This window comes from Idiotropiscis lumnitzeri, chromosome 6 (genome assembly GCF_059441095.1).
Source record: "Idiotropiscis lumnitzeri isolate Australia: NSW breed Sydney's pygmy pipehorse chromosome 6, RoL_Ilum_1.0, whole genome shotgun sequence".
Taxonomy (NCBI): domain Eukaryota; kingdom Metazoa; phylum Chordata; class Actinopteri; order Syngnathiformes; family Syngnathidae; genus Idiotropiscis; species Idiotropiscis lumnitzeri.
This window is the reverse complement of record NC_142396.1, coordinates 5,089,028-5,108,412: the sequence shown is the minus strand read 5'-3', so window position 1 is coordinate 5,108,412 and position 19,385 is coordinate 5,089,028. Positions and strand designations below refer to the sequence as shown.

At 39.2% G+C, this 19,385-nt stretch overlaps 1 protein-coding gene across 1 annotated transcript in view; it reads right to left on the bottom strand.

Annotated features, from left to right (window-relative positions):
- Positions 1 to 12,029: 12,029 nt before the first annotated feature.
- The window catches only part of sema3d (sema domain, immunoglobulin domain (Ig), short basic domain, secreted, (semaphorin) 3D), a 38,800-nt gene continuing 31,444 nt past the window's right edge, over positions 12,030 to 19,385 (bottom strand). The window contains exons 15-18 of the mRNA XM_088298207.1: positions 18,027 to 18,184; positions 16,574 to 16,638; positions 16,337 to 16,476; positions 12,030 to 14,646 (exon numbers count right to left, since the gene is read on the bottom strand). Coding sequence (XP_088154333.1) covers positions 14,227 to 14,646; positions 16,337 to 16,476; positions 16,574 to 16,638; positions 18,027 to 18,184 — 783 coding nt within the window. The 3' untranslated portion in view covers positions 12,030 to 14,226. The remainder of the gene's footprint in view (positions 14,647 to 16,336; positions 16,477 to 16,573; positions 16,639 to 18,026; positions 18,185 to 19,385) is intronic.

Here is a 19,385-nt window from a genome sequence, read left to right as displayed (position 1 = left end):
ACGCGCAACCCAATCTGCACACCGCTCTATTAATTGAGTTATCGCACGTGGCTTTCAGTGCTTCGTAAAGATCAAATGGAGATGTCTGAGGACACCTGCGTGCATGTATGTGTATGTAATGGAGACCCCCTCGACGGCTCCCCGGAGACAAGCGTGACACCGAATCTAAGAATAGCCCCTCCCCTCGTATGTATTTCCAGCAGTCGGTGGGGGAGTGGGGACCCTTGGGCCTAGTCGTCGTCCTTTGTAGGACATTTCTTTTTACCTGACACATGTACGTTATAGACCTAAATTGCGTCTTCACTCACGCTGACAGATTGGATGCAGTGGTGGAAACGGCAAAGTGAAGTTTGATGAGATGGAATCGGAAGTGCGAGTGGAAGAGACAAATAACGATACGACGGAGGAATTGAAAATACGGCTATCATCAAATGACAAATCTTATTTGTGCCGTTTCACATCAAGAACTCAGTGACGATATAACCCATTTTCGTCTTTTCACCCGAGCTCGCCAATGGTTACCTGCCGTATATGTCACTCGCCAATGGTTTCAATAAATGGGTCTAAGCTGTGGCTGCGATGCGGGTGATATCTGATAATCATCCATGATTTGATGTAATTGTGTAATTGGGGTAATGCAGTCCTCTCATCTTATCATAACAAAGCGGCACGAGTGGATTGCTACCTTTTATGTCACTCAGACCCGCCGTCCAATAATAGGGTGAGCATCTCGTAATTGGCTCTATTTTCATTTCAACTCGGATAATATTTGGGTTGGAAAAGAGAGTGCATTGTTGGATTGACAGCCATAACTACAAAATCCAGTGATCCAACACAAAAGCTGTTGGACATACAAGCCGCACCAGGCTATAAGCCACAGTTAAATAAAGGTACATAAACAGTGCCCTTTAACACGGCAACAACTTTGCTAATTAAAACAGAACAGACCCAAGAGAAAAAAAAAAATCAAGATTTATTTAGCATATTTTCTGAACTCTAGAGTGCCCCTACTGGTGAAAGAAAAATCCACAGAAAAGCCGCACCGTTGTATTCGCCGCATGGTTCAAAATCTCGGAAAAAAGTAGTGGCTTATAGTCTGGAAAATACGGTACTCATTTGAGTCTTTCTGCAGACTTACTCCAAAACATATAAAAACTAAACAGGAGCAGGAACAATTTTTTTCCCTTCGATAAGAAAGATCTAAACACTTGATGGCCCCTCTCTCCTCCATGTGAAAGCATCGTTTCCTACATTAGCTAAAGTAGCGAATATAATAAATAACAAATGGGGTGTTTTTTTGGAATAATGAGTTAGGTGTATCGAAACCCTTGTCGATAATACACAGATGGAGAAGTTTAAGAATAAATGGATGATGTCGGCTTTCGCTCGGATTGAACTCGAGCGCCATTACAGCTTTAATGACACGCCGGCTGGTGTGCATCTACTTTGAACGCCCTCATTTGCATAATAGCATCAACCTCACAATACTTGCAGCCGAGTGATGGCCTCTCCCCTCTCTGCGGTCATTCTCCCTCACCTTTATCTCCCGCAAGCAGATGCTCTAATGCCGACAAACAGGAATTAATTAGCATTAGCGGGCACTTTGCATAAATAGAAGCATGTGAAATGTGATCTCACCATTTGTTGTAAATGACCAGATGGCACTGTGGCACAAAAGCAAAGTGGAAACACAAAATCATCCAAAGTCCTCTTGAAAGAATACCGCAGACATGATCGTCAAGCGTTCAGAGAAAATATTCCGACTAAGTTTTAAAGCGGCATCCAAAAATAACGGTTGTTTTCTGCTGCAGTGGAAGCTCAAAGGTTTCCATTCTGAAATTCTTGCAAATTTTCTCATTCCTTGTACATTAATGACGTGAGCTGGCAATGTTTTAAGTATCGTTTTAACATTCTTAGCTGTCATTGTGACCCCTTTTTTTTTCTTTAAAATCAGTCACCAAATTTGGCTGGTTCCGATATTGCACATATAATGCTGAGATGAAATACACAACGTGTTACGATTCACTCAAGTTCGATTCGGTTTTCGATTTCCAGTTCCCAATTACGGTTAATTTTTTTTTTCCCAAAATGAATACAAAAAAAATTTCATTTTGACATCTATATTTTGCCCTTGTTACAAAGAGTAAGTTTTTGGAACTTTATAAAAAAAAAAATAACATAAACAAATCATTTTGTTTACATTTTTGTCTTATCCGTGTTTTGTTCGTGCCAGAACTCAACATAAAAATAAATAAATTTACAATCAACTTTATTATTTTTTTTTTTATTAATTTATCGAGCCCATTTTAAGTAGTTTAAATTAAGTGTAAATCAATTTTCAATTAATCGTTCCATTCCTACTATCCACTGTTTCATTGTTTCATTTAAAAATACCTGTGATAATACGTGTGATAAACCTTTTTTGTTGATTCCACGACGACCGAGTAGTTTACGAGTCGAGCGTGGTGTTGGGTTTTATTGGAAGCAACCGTTCAATGAAAAAGATGAATATTTGTTTTCACACTTGTTGGACTTTCTATATATATCTCGATATACAATTTTTGGTTGTGTATTCTTGAGCAATTCGTAGCAATCTTTGTTTGAAGGCACCTGTTTCAATGTGAAAATATTTAATTCAAGAATATTTTATAGCGTATTTTTGTACATTCTTTTGAACTACTTTGTGTGGGCATTGCTTTAATTCCATAGTTTTACACTGCAAATCAAAAAATTAAAATAAATCCTGATGGTGTGGAGGCCACACATTAATTTTCTTTGCTATTCCAACACAGATTTGGAACACTTTCTGTTATATAATTTTTAGCTGTATCCATTATGTGACATGGTTAATGCAAAATTTAATTTTAATATTAAAAAAAAAAAAAAAAGGGGGGAACGCACTGAATGAAGTCTTGAAGACCATTGGACACTCTTAGTAACAAAAAAAAAAAAGCCTCGGATGCGATCAAGTCTAAACAGGTATATTCGGCGAAACCAATGAATCTCTGGAAATGACACGTTTCCCTGACAATGTTCTGCCATTCGTCAAGAAGATTGCCACTTTCATTTCGACTCTCTTACCCGGCCGGCCTTTCTCCCCCGCAAGCCGTCACGCAATATGAACTGCTATAAAATTCACAACTGCTCGTATGTGACCTCCACGTCCGCTGTGAAATATACTCCCTGCTTATTCTCGGCAATAATTCACCATTAAGCATTGCGGAAGGAGCCATAAAACGTCTGCGAGCGAGGTCGTCCCTCACCTGGGGAGAGTGGTCGAGCTTGATGAGCGCCGCGTCCTTCACGCTTGCCAAAAGTGCAGACTTAGTGCCACTCACTGTGCTGCCACTCCAATATATCAGTGCTTTTTTTTTTTTTTTTAATTAATTAATTATTTTTTTTATTCAAATTAGTTGAAAAATTGGTTGTAATTTAAAAGGGTCAATTGTCATCTAGATCAGTCACAAGGAAAATTCACTGATTCAGTCGTGTGTGTGTTTGCCATGAAGCGACGTGTTGACCAACACGCACACGGATTTGGGAATGCCTTCAAAGGAGGAAGCCATATGGTTTACTGCAGCGGTTGGCACATTTTGTACGCCAAGTACCACCGAGAAAAATACTTGGCTCTCCAAGTAACAGCGTCATGTACAGCTTTAAAGAGCGTGGAAGGGTTCATCAAAAATGGTGGTATCATTCCTAAACATTGTATTGGATATGATTGTAAGCCACTGTAACTTTGTTCAAAATGTTACTTTTGATCATTAAAGGGGAAGTCAACCCAAATACAATTTTTGTAATTATATGTTCGACGTGCCTTCACTTGGCTAAACATGCTGATTAATGTTGCATTTGTGGAATATGAATGAAGTAGAAAAAGCAACCCATTTTTAGCCATCTCAGGCCATGGCGGCCATTTTGTTTTTTTCTGTCCACTGAAAATGACATCACAGTCGCTCATGGCTCAGGTAACGACCAATATGGCTCATCTGCTGAGCCATGATTAGTTGCTTTCTATTTGTTGACTTCCCCTTTAACATTAAAATTGCTTAAATATAGCAAATATGATTTAATCAAACAGTATTGTACAAAAGTTAATCCAAAAAATTCTACGTAAAAATCCCCAAAATTTTCTAAGATAGAAAAAAAAAAAAAAAAAAAACAGAACTATTGTGGCACTCGCAAGTCCGAATCCTTTTTAGCATTGTGAGCATTCTTTTAGTCAATAAAAAAAAATACCACAGATTTGGACGCAGCACAAGAAATTCAAAGATGATATTTGATAAAATTTCTCATAAAATCGAATTCCAACTAAATGTTGCTATTCAGATTTTCTTCCTCCCCCGTTTCTTTCAACAAGACTCATTTCACATTGAAACATTCATTTTGGTTCAATTAAATTCAGAGTCATCTGCCATCTGGTCAGAGACGATAACGCTAAATCATGAACAAACAATGAGGTCATTAAGAATTAATTATTTTGACAGAGAAGCAGAAACGTTTTGACCTGCCAAGTTAAATGGTTTGTTTAACAAAAGACTCACAAATTCCTCTGCAAAAAATATCCAATAGAATCTGTTTGGCCAAGCTTCAGAGTATTTTGGTAGAACTATTTAATATTTGTGCATGGCCCGAGTTGTCCAGTTCTGATAAAACTGCACCTCTGGCAACATCTGGGTTCTCCATTGTTTAAAAAGTCTGCAGTCATTTCATATGGAGACCAGAGAAGGCAAGTGTGGAGCGTTCCACTCTTATTTTGTGGCCGGTTCCCGAACAGCTTGAAGCTGGCCAAGATTGATTGGTGAAATGACATAGTCAGTGTGTATTCTCACAAATCCAGCTGCGCCGACTCCATTTCCAGGCAATGTACCCCTTCACGAAAGCAGTGAATCATTAATCAATCGGACGATTGACTTCGAATATCCCAACACGGTTTTTGTTCATAGGGTTGCTTTCAGGCTGCGCTAAATACATTTTTCATTTCCTGCTGTTTCACAAAAAAAAAAAAAAAAAAAAAATTGGAGAAAACGTGACAGTTTTTCAACAGATGTCTGGCAGTCATTATGTGAAGAGGTGGCAGAAGGATTTTCCCTTTGTCAGTCTTGTTTTTGTTGCTTTGTAGATTGAGGTGGCACCACAGTGAAAATAATTTTAGCGAACAAAGTCCCTGCTCTTCTTAACATGAATCTTTTCACCCAAAAAAAAAAAAAAAAAATATATATATATATTTTTTTTTTTTTTTTGTGTAATCAACCTATGTTTGCTTTACACCAGGGGTGGGAAAACATTTCGATTGGCGGGCCACAATGGGTTCTAAAATTTGACAGAGGGGCCGGACCAGGAGCAGATGAATGGAGTGTTTCGGTAACCTCATCTCATCAGAGAAAAAAAAATACATTTAATTTTAAATGAAAGTCAACAAAAGCATGACAACAATATATATGTCTTTAATGTATTTTGTATTTTTTATGTATTTAGAAAATAAAACATTAACAAGTTTTATTCATTTAATTTTTTTCAACTTCAGTGGGCCCGGATGAGAACGTCAAACGGGCCGGATCTGGCCCCCGGGCCGTAGTTTGCCCACGCATGCTTTACACTGACTCAAAAACAACAACAAATAAATTTTTAGGAGTGTTGTGTTTCCGAATGTTTTCTTTAGCTTGGTTAAGATGCGCAGATTGTCAAAGAAGACAAAATGCCGTGGCTCTTAAAAGATCAGTCACCAGCTGGCCATATTCGGAACTCGGATTTGAAAACATCTGGCAGTAAATGACTTTTGATTACTTGGGACGACAAAACACGACTGTGTCCCCAAAATAATTCCCCTTTTTATGCAAAAACTTTCCCCCCCCCCCCAGTTTATACTTTAGGCTACTGTCACAAGACCAAATTCCCCGCAAATCATTTTATAATTCCAATGACTAAATGTTGTTGTTTTTTTTTCCAGGTAAGGCAAATGAAAACAAATCATTTGCACTACCGACCTGGCAGCAGAACGCCAAACAAAGCAAAAATAAAAGCAAATAAAAAGACAAACCAACAAGCTGTACCGAGTAATATCGTTAAATCGTTGCAGACATATTACATCACATGACATCATAGCACATGGTGAATAAACGCTTCAAAAGAAGCTGAAAACAGGTGCAACAAGCCTGCACACAATCTTCTGACTAACATTTTCACGTGTTTGTTTTTTTTTTTTTTAAGTATCACTTTACAGGGAGTAAACTCCCAAAAAAGTCATCATAGAAACAAAGTACAGGTAGTTGCATTCTCAACGCAGCGGGGAGACGCTGCCGACTTCATCTTCGGCTTCTTGGCATGTTCCTCTTGTTGTTCTTGTAATATCTCCGTTTATTGCCTGTTCTCGTGTTAAATCTTGGACTGACTTTGTTTTTCTGCAACATGTTTGGCTTGCGGCCTGAGCACGTCAATAAAATACAAGCACATTATGCGTTTTATGGCAAAATTGTTTGCTAAACAGCCAGTTGGTGACACACCTGAATAATAACGAAGCGCAGACGTGTGTGTAACGCCGAAAGGGATACTTCCGGTTCTGTAGCTGTTATGTGGTCACATATTCAGCGGGAGCTTTTTATCTTCTGCCACTTGTTGAAATGACTTGACGTGAAGCAGCGCAAATATATCCGAGCGATGATATGGAGATGGCGAGCAACTTCGCAACACGAGGCAAATTCTTTTTGCTTAATGGCAGCAACTACATCCGGCCGCCATCAGTTCACGTGGTTCCCTCGCGGCGAAAAGTGTATGTACATTATATGTTGCGTTTTGTGCTCACAGTTGACTCTTATTTTTTTTTAACTAATTAATCACAAAGAAATTCATGATTAATCACATTTTTCAACGACTATTTTTTGCGACGCTTGTAACAGATATTTATTTGAATAATATCTTGGAATTGATGCAAAATCACCAAATATGAAGTATATTTTATTCAAAGACTGTTTGAATAGCTTTCTTGGATTCTAGAATACGATCTAAATGGAGACATCTTTGCAGACATTTATTTTCCAAACATTTCTCAAAACTGCCCACAAGCGCCACACTCCAGCAGTGTTGGTTTGCAAGGCCCAGTGGTAATTTGAACACTGTGTTTTGTTGTTCTGAGACGTGCTAGAGATGTACAGCTAATATGGCACGATATTTCGGTTCTAAGCTTCGTAAAAAAATTGTCATTGAAAAACATAATAAATTGTGATCAATTATGCAAATTTTTGCAATTAATTTGTTAAGAATAAAATCGTTAAAAATTAATCACCTGACAGCACTAACAGTGACAGTACAAGTGGATAATGTCCACTGAATTAAAGCATGACGTCATAGAAAATTTTAAGTGAGTGTGGTGATAAAGGCTACTTAAGAATGATTGAATCAATTCTTTACACAGCATTTTATTATCACTGCATGTCTTTTTACAGTACTGTTATTTTCCTTCTTCCATTTAATCCAGTATTTAATTCAGTGGGGAATGTTGATTTGAAATGCTGTCCAACTGATTTCATTTACAAGCCTGGAATATAATCAAATCAACCCAGTCGAGGTGCGTCTATAGAACTAAAATGAGTCAAGCAAATGCGCTCCAAAAACAAAGACGGCAGTCATTCGTGTTTATGAAAGCCTCTGACATGTGAAGAACACATATTCACACGCTCATGCATAACAAACGCTTTGTGCAATATGATCTCTTCTGGCATCGGTGGAAGGCAACATCGTAATCTGCGATGCATTAAGACTCCCACTGACTCCAGCGTGTATTCGGTCACATGTCAAGGCTGCATGCTTTGCAAAACGCTTATCTAATAAGGTCCAATGCAAGACCTTTTCTGAAAAAAAATAAATAAATTATATATATATATCTATATATATATATATATATATATATATATATATAGATATATATATAGATATATAGATAGATAGATATATAGATATAGATATAGATAGATAGATAGATATCAATATCTATATCTATATATATATATATAGAGAGAGAGAGAGAGAATTAAAAAAAAAATATATATATATATAATTAAAATATATATATATATATATATATAGAATATAGAATTAAAAAATATATATATAGAATATATATAGAATAAAAACAAATCTATATAGAATATATAGAGAATAAATACATATATATCTATATATATATTTTATTTTTTTATTTATTTTTTATTTTTTTAAACCCAAATATACCGTATATCAATATCCACCCAAGAGTGCTCTACTAGATTAATACACTTTTTCTTGTGTCTCCATTATTACCTCAATCCTAAATCATATTTTCTGCAGCTCTTATATTGTAAAAGCAGTACTTGAGTAACACCAGAACCAGAACATCTTAGTCTTCCCTTTATGTCAAAATGCCGAAAGAAAAACGAGAAGTTGACACTCTATAAACAGACAAAAGTGCTAAAGTTGGAGGCTGACTCAGAGCTTTGCTTAAGTCCATCCATCAACAAAAAGACTGGAGATTATTTAAAGAGCAGAATGTCAAATAACTGTTCTTCGCAGTTAATCTACCATCTAATAAGAAGCGTCTCAAATCGAAGCCAGACCAACACTTCTTTTGCGCATATCATAACACGACGGGATAATATATCAATGCATGTATCCCCGTGAAAATGCCAAGAATGTATACTTGTGTTTTGATAAAGCTTTGATGCAGACAAAATGTTACCGCGGGTTGTTTTTCAAACAAAAAAATCCTGAACTGAACATACGACTGGACCATGTGAGGTCGGTGTAAGTCAATTCACAATTATTGAACCTACCAAGACATTTTTTTCCCACTATGGGTCACATATAGAACAGTTTATCCATTAGTTTATGAACTCATTTACTGCCATTGACGGCTAAAGACGTCAATGATCCATTTTATTTATTTTTTTTTTACTTGGCTGGTTCTGAATGAGTGCATGCCAGCATGCCAAAATCAGGATGGTCAAAAAAAAAGAAGCTGTTTGAATCCTCGCAGCTCCAAAACTGGTTGAAAATTAGTCAACGATCATCAATTGCGGCACCAAAAAAAAAATGAAATAAAAATCCCCGTTTGTTTATTTATAGCAACTCTAATTAGACGGATTACGTTTTTTGAGCTACTTTGCTTCTGCTTACAATGAGTCCCACAACTCACTTTCTGGTTGTTTTAGTTCAAACTTTTCTGTGATTCAATAGACTTTCATGAGCACTGTCTCCACACTGTAGTTGTTTATTTGTTTTTGGCGAGGTGAGACTCAGATCGACTCAAGGACAATGACAGCCCGACTCAAAAGTGTCCGTATTTACAAAGATGGGCCCTTTACTGCATTTTGTCGGTCCGTCCGCCACTCCCCTGCCCTCGACTTGAGCACCCTTCCGTCCTTACACTTTTGTCGGTTAGTAATCTGGCTTCTCGCCTTCTCTTTTCTCCCCCGCCACTTTCGTATACGTCATACGTCACATAGCTGTTTCTGGCCATGCCTGTAACAGAAAGCATTTTTTTTGTTCTTAGACTATTTTGAACTTTAGGTCGCCTTGCGTCGAAAACACACGTAGTACGTGACTCACGAGCGTGAGGGACATTTTTAGGGACAGTCCAAAATCCACTTCTTACCCTTTCTTGGTCCGTCCTTTTTCTTAAACCTCCCACCCTTGGCCCCGCCGTCCCAAAAATGGGCTTCTATTGAAACGGACTGATGGTCCAATCTGTCTCCGGGACGGAATGCTCATCTCTACGTATTTGGTACCGGTTGCTAAGCAACTAAAACAGGTAGTAGCTTGGTGCCTCTACTGGCGAGTTTGGAGAGACTGAAGTTAAATCGGAAAGCCCTGGCTTTGCTGACAATGAGGAATGAGGAGCATGTCTGGCTATATTGTATTTTAGCCGAGCACTTTTATTCCTAAGAAAGCTCAAATCTCGTGTTTCTACCACTTTCAATCAACCGGGTACATTCAAAGTAGTGAAGTTCTCCGCCCATCGCTTTTCATTTACTCTGCCTGTAAACAAACCCAGCCGTCTGCTATTAAAAGTGATTTTTCTTTTGCGTCAGTGCTCAGAACACTGGAACATCAAATAATTATAACACTTCCCTCCATTTTCCCGCCAACTGCTTTCAATGTGAAATCACGCCACTGCCACCCGTCCAGTTGGATGCGACGTCTTTCATGACAAAAACGCTGTGCTGCGTCGCATTACGCAAGGCCATTATTAAATCAGCGCAATGTTTTCCCACACTTGGACAATAAGAAGTTTTGGCTTCGCTGTGATATTTTTTTGTTTGCAGGGCAAAATGTCCCAAATGCTGAGAAGAGGGGTTGGTGCATATGTCGGTAAATCAGGAAGAGGTTGTCATTTCTTGTCGGGAAACTACTGTTTGGAGCCCATGCGCACATACCTGTCATCGATTGCTAACCTCGGGCTACCATCAATAACGGCCGGGCGTGACAGCGACGACACAATTCTGACCGCCTCCACTCAAGCCGGAAGATTCACAGTCACCACTCGACAAATACGTACGTCGGCACAGCCGTAAATGTTGACATCTCAATTCCGCTCTCAATCTTGCTGACATGCTGTTTGAGCGTCTGGTTTCTCGCATGGACGTTCAAAGTGAAGTTGGAGGGCTTCATTTGGACACGGATGAATGGGAATTTTAATTAGTTAGTTTTAATTTCGTTTTGCATTTTGTTTTTTGAATTCTGTTAGTTTGAATTAGTTTTCAAGGCGGGTTAGTTTTTATGAGTTTTTTTTTTGTCTAATCACTTAGTTTTAGTTTAGTTTTAGTCTTAGTTTTTGTTTGTAAAGTGTTTTATATGTGATAAAGACAAAAAAACAAACTATGGTAAGTATTGTGCAGGGAAAATTCAACAAAAACATTATTTCAAAACATTTTGACAATACAGGGTACAGTTCTCGGTTTTAACAGTTTCTAACAAGTTTCTAAAGTCAGATGGAGCATAATTATTATCGCAGTTTTAATTAATATCACGTAGTTGCCACCAGCTTCAACACAATGCCATCCCGAAATCATAAATTTAGGATGCTAACAAACCTCCAGTTAATGACACCGTAATGACACGACACAAGTCTCCGGCATTTGTGGCTACTGCTGGCTAGCAGCTAGCTGTTAGCATTAGCAACAAGTGCCAGCTGCCCTCGCCCCTCCAACACCGGTTGCTGGTCTTAAAAGGAACCCGCGACAGTCGGGGAGCACCACCTCAGATGACACGCTAGTTTTGGTTTACGAACAATCTTGGTATTCTTATTGTATAAAAGAGTCAAAACTTTGTGTTTTTTAATCTGTCCCCATAAACATCTTTGACTCCATACTTCAGGTATTCTCTAGCCAGTCCAACATGCTCATTACCGCAATCACATCAAATGACTGCTTTTCATCCACACTTTCCTTTCCCGCTGCTTCTGTCTGAGCACCAGCTCTCTTCAAGGAAACCACCAAGTAATTACCGAGGAATGAGGACATTGTTTCTGTTTTTGTGGTTGCTGAATGTGTTTGTTGTTTGTGGGCCCTGTCGATAAATAAACAATGACTACAGAGGAAGTGTGTAAAATATTTATAACGAGAAGCCAAGAATCACTGTGGAGGATCACCGTAATGTTCATCTTAAAGCCCCCCCGTCTTAAAACGCCCGTTCGACACCAAAAACGCCTTTGGGTGTTAATCATCCGAATAACTGTCACTAATAACGACACAATGTGACACTTTTGAGGTTTACATAACACCACAACACGCCGAGATACTTATCCGTTTATTCTTGGAAACCTCTTTGTGATCACATGCTTTTACATACACAGCAACTTTTATTTATTTATTTTTTTCCCTCCCGGAGTAAACAAGAGAGCAGCTGGTTCTGAATCATCCCGACAGACATCGTCCGGGGAACTGCGTTGCTATATCGGGACACCTGGATAAAGGCCAACGCACCAATTCTCAAGCCGCCGTGTTCTAGAAACGGCACACCTTTTGAATTTATTTACAAAACGACAAAGGCCGTTCGGGTTTGAGGCACGCGAGAAATATTTATTTAAATAGTTTCGGCAAAAACAAAAGAACTGACAGTACAAAAATATAATATTGGCTGTCCTTGACGTCACAGCCGACATGTTTATCAGAAAAGCACTTCTTTGACGACACCGGACATGTTGCACAGGTGCATCTCGATCAATTAGAATATTGTGGAAGCATAATAATTTATTCGTAATCATTTTTAGCAGGTCAATTCAAAAAGTGGAATTCATTTATGCTGTAAATTCACAACATGAATATTTCATGATTTTTTTTTTAATGGTTAGAGACAACCACTAAACAAGGAAAAATTAACCAAATTAACCGTCTATTTTTTTTTTTAACAGAAATTTACAAATTGCCAATCTGGAAAGTCTGTTTAATGAATTGGCATGAATTTCACTTTTTGAGTTTAACTATTGAAATAAATGAACTTATCTACATTATTCTAATTTACAGTGAACCCCCATATTTGTGGCTGTCCATTGGCAAATTTGCATATTTTGGGTGGCCTTTATTTGTTGACTTGCCTATTTACCATATTTTTGCTAAGCCATTTCTATTACAATAAATATCGCTATAAGCCACCGAAGTTGAACTGAAAGGAGGAGCTTCGTTTTGTCACGCTCTGGCTTTGTAGTCCAGAAAACAGCGCTTTACCGTCTTGTGGCATCCGTTGGCAATTACACCGCTTTCTACGTGAGATTCAATTCCTCACAGACTGTTTTTTAGCGGCAAAGTGGAGGTTCACTGTCTTGAGATGCGCCCCTATATCCTGTACAAGTTCTACAATTATTTACAGTCATTCAACATGAATGCATTGTTATCTCCAAGAGGAAACCGTTTTCTCATGAGGACTAATTTGACAGTAGTTCAACGTCTCTCAATGACCAAAGGAGTGATTGATGGGCGTAACAATCGATGAATAAGTCAACTGTGGTCAGAGTTGGGCACTTTGTACTATTTTGCCGGTCCGTCCTCCGTCCGCGACGTGGGTTCCCTTCCGTCATTGTCCTTCTAAGGCAGGCATGGGCAAACTTTTTGATTGGCGGGCCACAATGGGTTCTAAAATTTGACAGAGGGGCCGGATCAGGAGCAGATGGATGGAGTGTTTTGGTCACCTCACTTCATCAGGTAAAAAAAAATACATTTAATTTTAAATCAAAGTGAACAAAAGCATTACAAGAAAATATGTCTTTGAAAATCCCCGGTATTTAGAAAATAAAACATTATCAAGGTTTATTCATTTCATTTTTTTCAAGTTTGGCGGACCGGATTAAAACGTTTAACGGGCCGCATGTGGCCCTCGGGCCGCAGGTTGCCCACAGTTGTTCTAAGGATTTATTAACTGGCTGAGAGTGTTTTGAGAGTGGATTGAATTTTGTCTTCCAACATAGCATTTAGCTGACATCACACCCACCGTTGGTCACCAGACGGTCTGGCGATGTATAAACTTTTTCACGGAGGACGAGTGTTACTTCTTTTGTTGGCTTGAAGTAAATCCCTGGGACAGAATGCCCATTTCTAGCTGTGGTGTTGATTTTGTGTCACTTGTGAGGCATAATTGAGTTACACGACTCTCCTGCGATAAATTGTTCAAAAATAGGCAGAGAATTGTGGACAACACATTTTGATTAGTATCTTCTGACACTTTCAATTCAAATTAATAAAGGGGAATCCTGTTTCTTGCTTTTGAGATTGTCCATTACATGGTAGTATTTTTTTTTTTTTACCGCCCATTTAAAGCATGCAGCAAAATTGAGCGCCATTTTCTACAAATTTGTCTCATGACTGAAATCGTTTCAATATAACGTGCAATTTGGGTTGTGATGCCACCGTACAAATGGAATTCTGTCGTAAACTGAGGACACCGTTACTAGCTTTTTCTACCCAATTCAAAGCATGCAGTCTATTTTGTTTTGTATATGGTTGCCCTGCCACTGAAATGATAATTGTTCCAACTCACGTACCAAATCGGGGATTCTCAAAATTTCTATAAGTTACTTTGTACATTGAATATATGAATCAATTGGTCTGTACTATTTTTGGAAAATTTTACACAAAAGCCTTAAAAAATAAGAGTACAAAAAAAAAACTGCCTGTAAATATGCAGTCAACTGTGAATGTGAATTCTTTTTGCCCGTAGACTGATCTGTCCGACCATTTCTACAGCTCCGTCGTCCACTATCCACTACAGTTTGTCCGTCTGTCTTTCCTTCTCTCTGTGGTGCCTCCTGTTCCTACTCTTTTTCATATCCTGCATGTGCTTCCACTTGCCGACTCCCAAGGCTCGGCCGCGGGCCTTCGACAGCCTCTTCTCGAGCCAGAGAGAGTCGCAGTACTCTTCCAGGGAGCCCCCGGGGGCGCTCATGAGCCTCAGGTAGTCTTTATAACGGTGGCCGTGCCGTAACTCCGTCATCGGGTCCTCGCCGGCTTTGGGTTTTCGGTCCAGTTGGCCGTGTGGGACCAGCTGTAGGGTGAGCCGGCGGAGCGTGTGCGCAAAGTGAGTGTGCTCCTGCGCTTCGCACTCGTACACGCCGACGTCTGACGCGTGCAGCGAGCGAATCAGGAGGCCTCGGTCCGTTTGTATAACGCGGTCGTCCGGCCTGACCTGTGAGAAAGAGAGAATGCCATTTTTAAGCTGAATTCGGATAAAAAATTCCCAAGATGATTGTCATTTTAACCCACTTATAAATTCCGTAATATTTTGCCCACCACTAGAGGGAGTGGTAACTGGTCTGAGAAGGCCATCACATCCAATTCAGGACTCGTAGTTTAATTTTAGCTTGGTTTACGTGGCTCAAATTTTGTCTCATTCTGATGAAAGCTTTCAAAAGAGTTTGTCGTTAGGGGAAATGGACCCTATCATTGCCCTAACATTGATATTTCAAACCAAAATGGCTTCCTGTGTCTTGTCTGGCATGGCTCCTTGAAGACATTTTGCGGATTCGCACATTAATTCCCCCCCCCCCCAAATAGTTTGGTGTCAATCATCCTTAACCCAGCCCCCCGCCCTTTATTTTCAACTGCTCTGTCCATCACATGACATTCCTTAAGGAGGATGGTCCCATGTATCCCGACTCGATCCTTTCTCACTTTTCGTCTTGAGTACATTAGGCCATAAATCGTCACATTGTCACATACAAACGCTGAAAAGACCCCATTGTATACAGGCTGGCGGCAAACACATGTCCGACTGGGGGGATCGCTCTGTTATGATTTCCGCTGTGTCGGGGGATAATAAAGCAACATGCACACATGCCGGCCTGGAATGCGTAAACACTTGGCTTTCTGCTGCGGGGTGAAACATAAGAACAAAAATGAGGGAAGGGGGCTGGCGGTGGTGAATGGTGGTGGTCTCTGCACCTGTGTGTATACTTTCACCTCTGACTTGAGACAGTGGTGGCTTGAATTCCAAGTTTAATTTGTTCCATGAGCATGCTCGTAACTCAAATCATGGGCACCTCAGATCAACCTTCGCCAATGAAAGTAACGAACACTGTATAAGTCCAAAATTGATCCCCATTTAAATGCACTGGGGGAAAAGAAAACATTTTAACCAACCAGAAAAAAAAAAGCTGATATAAATTCTCTACCAAAAAGAGGGGTGAAATGGGGAGATTGGGACAAAAACTACATAAAAAAAAAATATATATATATATTTATACATATATATATATATTTTTTTTCAAAGTTTTTATTAGAATTATTTTCTTGGCTTTTTTATTATTATTTTTATTTTATTTTTTTTAAGTGTTAAATTTTTCCCCTTACCCTGACCTCTCTGCTCCTTAAACACACTCACCAGCTCCACTCGCAAATCGATGAATGACTGCTTAGTTTGATACTGAGAAGATAATGGCCATTGAATGACAAAGCAATTCGTACAAAAAAAAGTTCCTATCATGGTGTGATAAACTGCAGCTGTTCTTCTGTCCTTGCGCCTTCACACTTCCAAAGCCCAAGACACTCGTGAAAATCAATGACGACTCAGTTTAAGGAACTCACGGGCTTCCTTTATTACTTTTTAACGGCTCAGGGGCCTTTTGGGTGTCGTCCGTTAGTCTGTTTAAGAAGTGATCGGTGTCCTGAGTGTAAGTGCTTTAATCTTCCTGTAGGATCGGCTCTAAAGCGATTTGTGATGACATTCGGGACTCTGACCTCCAATAAGTCGACGAAAATGAGATTTAATTTTTTTCGATGCTTCAAGGCCTTTATCAGTTCTGTGAAGTTTGGAGACCTCAGGAATAAGCAAGTAAAAAAATTATAATTTTTTATTTTTTTTTTAATTTGAGACTGACCTGCTCTCTGTGTTCCGATCCAGTCCTGCGAACGAACCATCGGATCTGGGCCTGCTGAGATTTGGGGATGCACTCGAGAAATGTTGAGTTGCTCTGCACACCAAAGAGAACTCGCTCCTCCACTCGTCCCACGCCGAGACCTGAAAGAAAACGCAATCCCAAGGTATGTTGTGTTTTAACGCCGCTCTTCTGAAGTACATCAGCAGGAGGAAATCCAAATTTGAAAAGGCTACTTACTGTCCTCGGTATCCCAACACTGGCTGGCGGGGTCTCCATGCTTGATGTCTTGTCTCCTGGCTCTCCTGGAAAAAAAGAAAATCTAAATTACTCCAGTGGAACTTTTGAGTGTGGATAAAATTGGGTGGATGTGGTCACTAGAGTTGCTGAATCACTTTAAACCGTTAATGAAAAGTAGCCAAATGCAAAAAAATACAAAATGAATACACTCGCAAGGAGCATGGAGCACATCTTTGTCCAGTCAGTGACAGAAGTGAAGTGTGGGGGGAAAAAAAGGGACCACCACCCTCAATTCATTATTTTCAGTCGCTTGTTGAAAAGAAAAAAAACAGACAAGTAAAATGAATACACTCTTAAGGAGAATGGAGCCAATGTGGAAAATAGACAACAGATCTGACTTGAGTTTGGCTTAATTGCACTTAAAAAAAAAAAACCCTCAGTTAAATGATCATGTGTTTTCATAATTTAAAAAAAAAAAACTGGTGTGACATACAGAGTGCAAGTAACTTGAGTTAGGAGCTTGTCTCGAAATGAATTTAGCTCGTAAATCAAGGTACCACGAAGCTTGAGAAGTAATTGCCGGCGACTGTGAATGAGCGGCAATGTTTTAGTGAACGTCTCTCAGGAAACTGGAGTAAGTTTTCGCTTCTTCTCTTCTTGCCCTTCCTCCTCCTCTTTTGCCTCTTATGATACATCTGCAGATTAGACACTCGCTGATGCTGTGAGGATCAGTTTTCAAAGAACCTTGTTGTTTCCGCAGGAAAAAAAAACGGAATAGCATCCCCCTCCGGTCGATAAGTCACTCAGTCTTGCAAGTTGAACTTTAAGATGATAATTCTTTACAGGCCCCAATTATTGGTAAAAAAACAAAAAAAAAACTTCATAATTTTAAGAAATCAAAATCTGACGCCAACACAATTTTGTTTGTAATTCCCAATAGTGGCCACAAGATGGCGGGAGACTATATTTCAGCTTTTTTTTCTACAAAAAAATATTTGAACACCCTCTAATCTAAGACTTCCGTAATTTTTGCCAGGGGTTGTAAAATAAAGCGCTGAGATGAAAGGAGATCCCACCAGATGGCGCCAAAGCTCTATTTGACCTCAGTGGTCCCCATAGTTTTGCAGAACAGGCTTTGTGTATGGTCTGTTTTTTTTTTTTAACTCATTTTGCTAGCTTGTGGCTTTAATATTAGCGTAACGCGGCCGAGACGATTAGCAGTCCCAACGTAACGAAGAGAATTAATATTTATTTCAAAATTAAATATTTTTTAGCCTCGAATAATAAATAAACGAAGTACAACGTTTTTTTTTCTTTCCTCCGTGCGGCCCACCCCAAAGTGGTCAACAACCACTGTTTTATATGACTTTGATATGATAAGAAATTCACCATCCATTGACTGGTGACCAGTGCAGAAGTGAGGACAAATAACGATACAGTGTGGCGTCCTCACCTCTTAGCTGCAGGGACGTATCTGGAGCACATGTGCCCATCCCAGGCACAATGGGGGTCTCGGGCCAGGCAGCACTCGGCGCACGCTTGACCGTATAGATGACATCTGCTGAGCGAGAGCTGGGCCAGACCCTCGCTGGACCCAACGTACAGCTGTTGCTACACAGACAAACACAACACTCACATTTCACACGTTTACATTATGGCGGCGTGAAAATTCAACACAGCGTGAAAATGGGAATAATTCAAAAGTTCAGACTCACAGTTGTTCGGAATAATAGACCTTTGAATAATGATTGTAAACATTCGGCTCTAAGATGCTTCCAGATGGCAGAAATGATTAACTAACACTCATTCGTAATGGAAACGTGACAAAATGTCGTTGGCTCGTCGCACACTGCGTGATGTGGCGCAAGCCAAACGGAATGAAACATCACGACAAAAACAAATTTCAAAGCCATAAATTTGTATATATTTTTAAGCTAGGCAAGTCAACATAATAGTTGAGGAGAATTTGAAAATTGGCTTTTTTTGCATTGTCAACAAAGAAATCAGCGTCCCCCAACTTAAATATATCACTATAACGATAACATAATGAACATATAAACACAACAACTCAGCAAATTGTTCTGAAGCAAACAACTTGTTGGCTTGACACCAACATTACCGATTTCTATTTTAAATTTGTTACGACTCAAATGACTATTTTAGCTTTAAAATACTCAATACTAAATTTTACACTGAAGTTCATGCCGAATATTTTGCACTCAAATTTCACTCTTTTAACCAAACATGACATCTTTTTAGAGCAAACTTTTCTGTGTTAGAGCCGTCAAATTTATGGGCACGTCGTCATTTTTAAAAACGTTTTTTTTAAACACAATATTGCATTTACATTGTGAAAAATGGACTCCATCTGGATCTTAAAGAGTATAAACTGCGAAAGAAAAAGTAGTTCACGTAATAATGACCCGCAACTGTATTTGCATTGCATTGTTTAATAAATTGCACCAGGGAAATATAGATATAGATATATTTTAATTCAGAATTGGTACGAGGCCAAGAACATCATCAATCCAAATAATGCATCATTTCAAAACCGTCAAAATGACGGCTCCCTTTTCCTATTGTTAAACTGTTTTTTTTTCCCTGCCAGACATGCAACACGTGATTACGCAATGAAATATTTCAACAGTGATTCATGGAAGCCCACCAGTTTTTAGAGTTCAGTGGGTTAGTCATATATTTAGTTTACATTTCACAAGTTGAACTGAACACCATCGCATCGTATTGTCTGCTCAAACTTGTCCGAAGGTAAGGAGGTTCCCCGACAAAACTTCCAACCCCGCTGAGCCCCCCC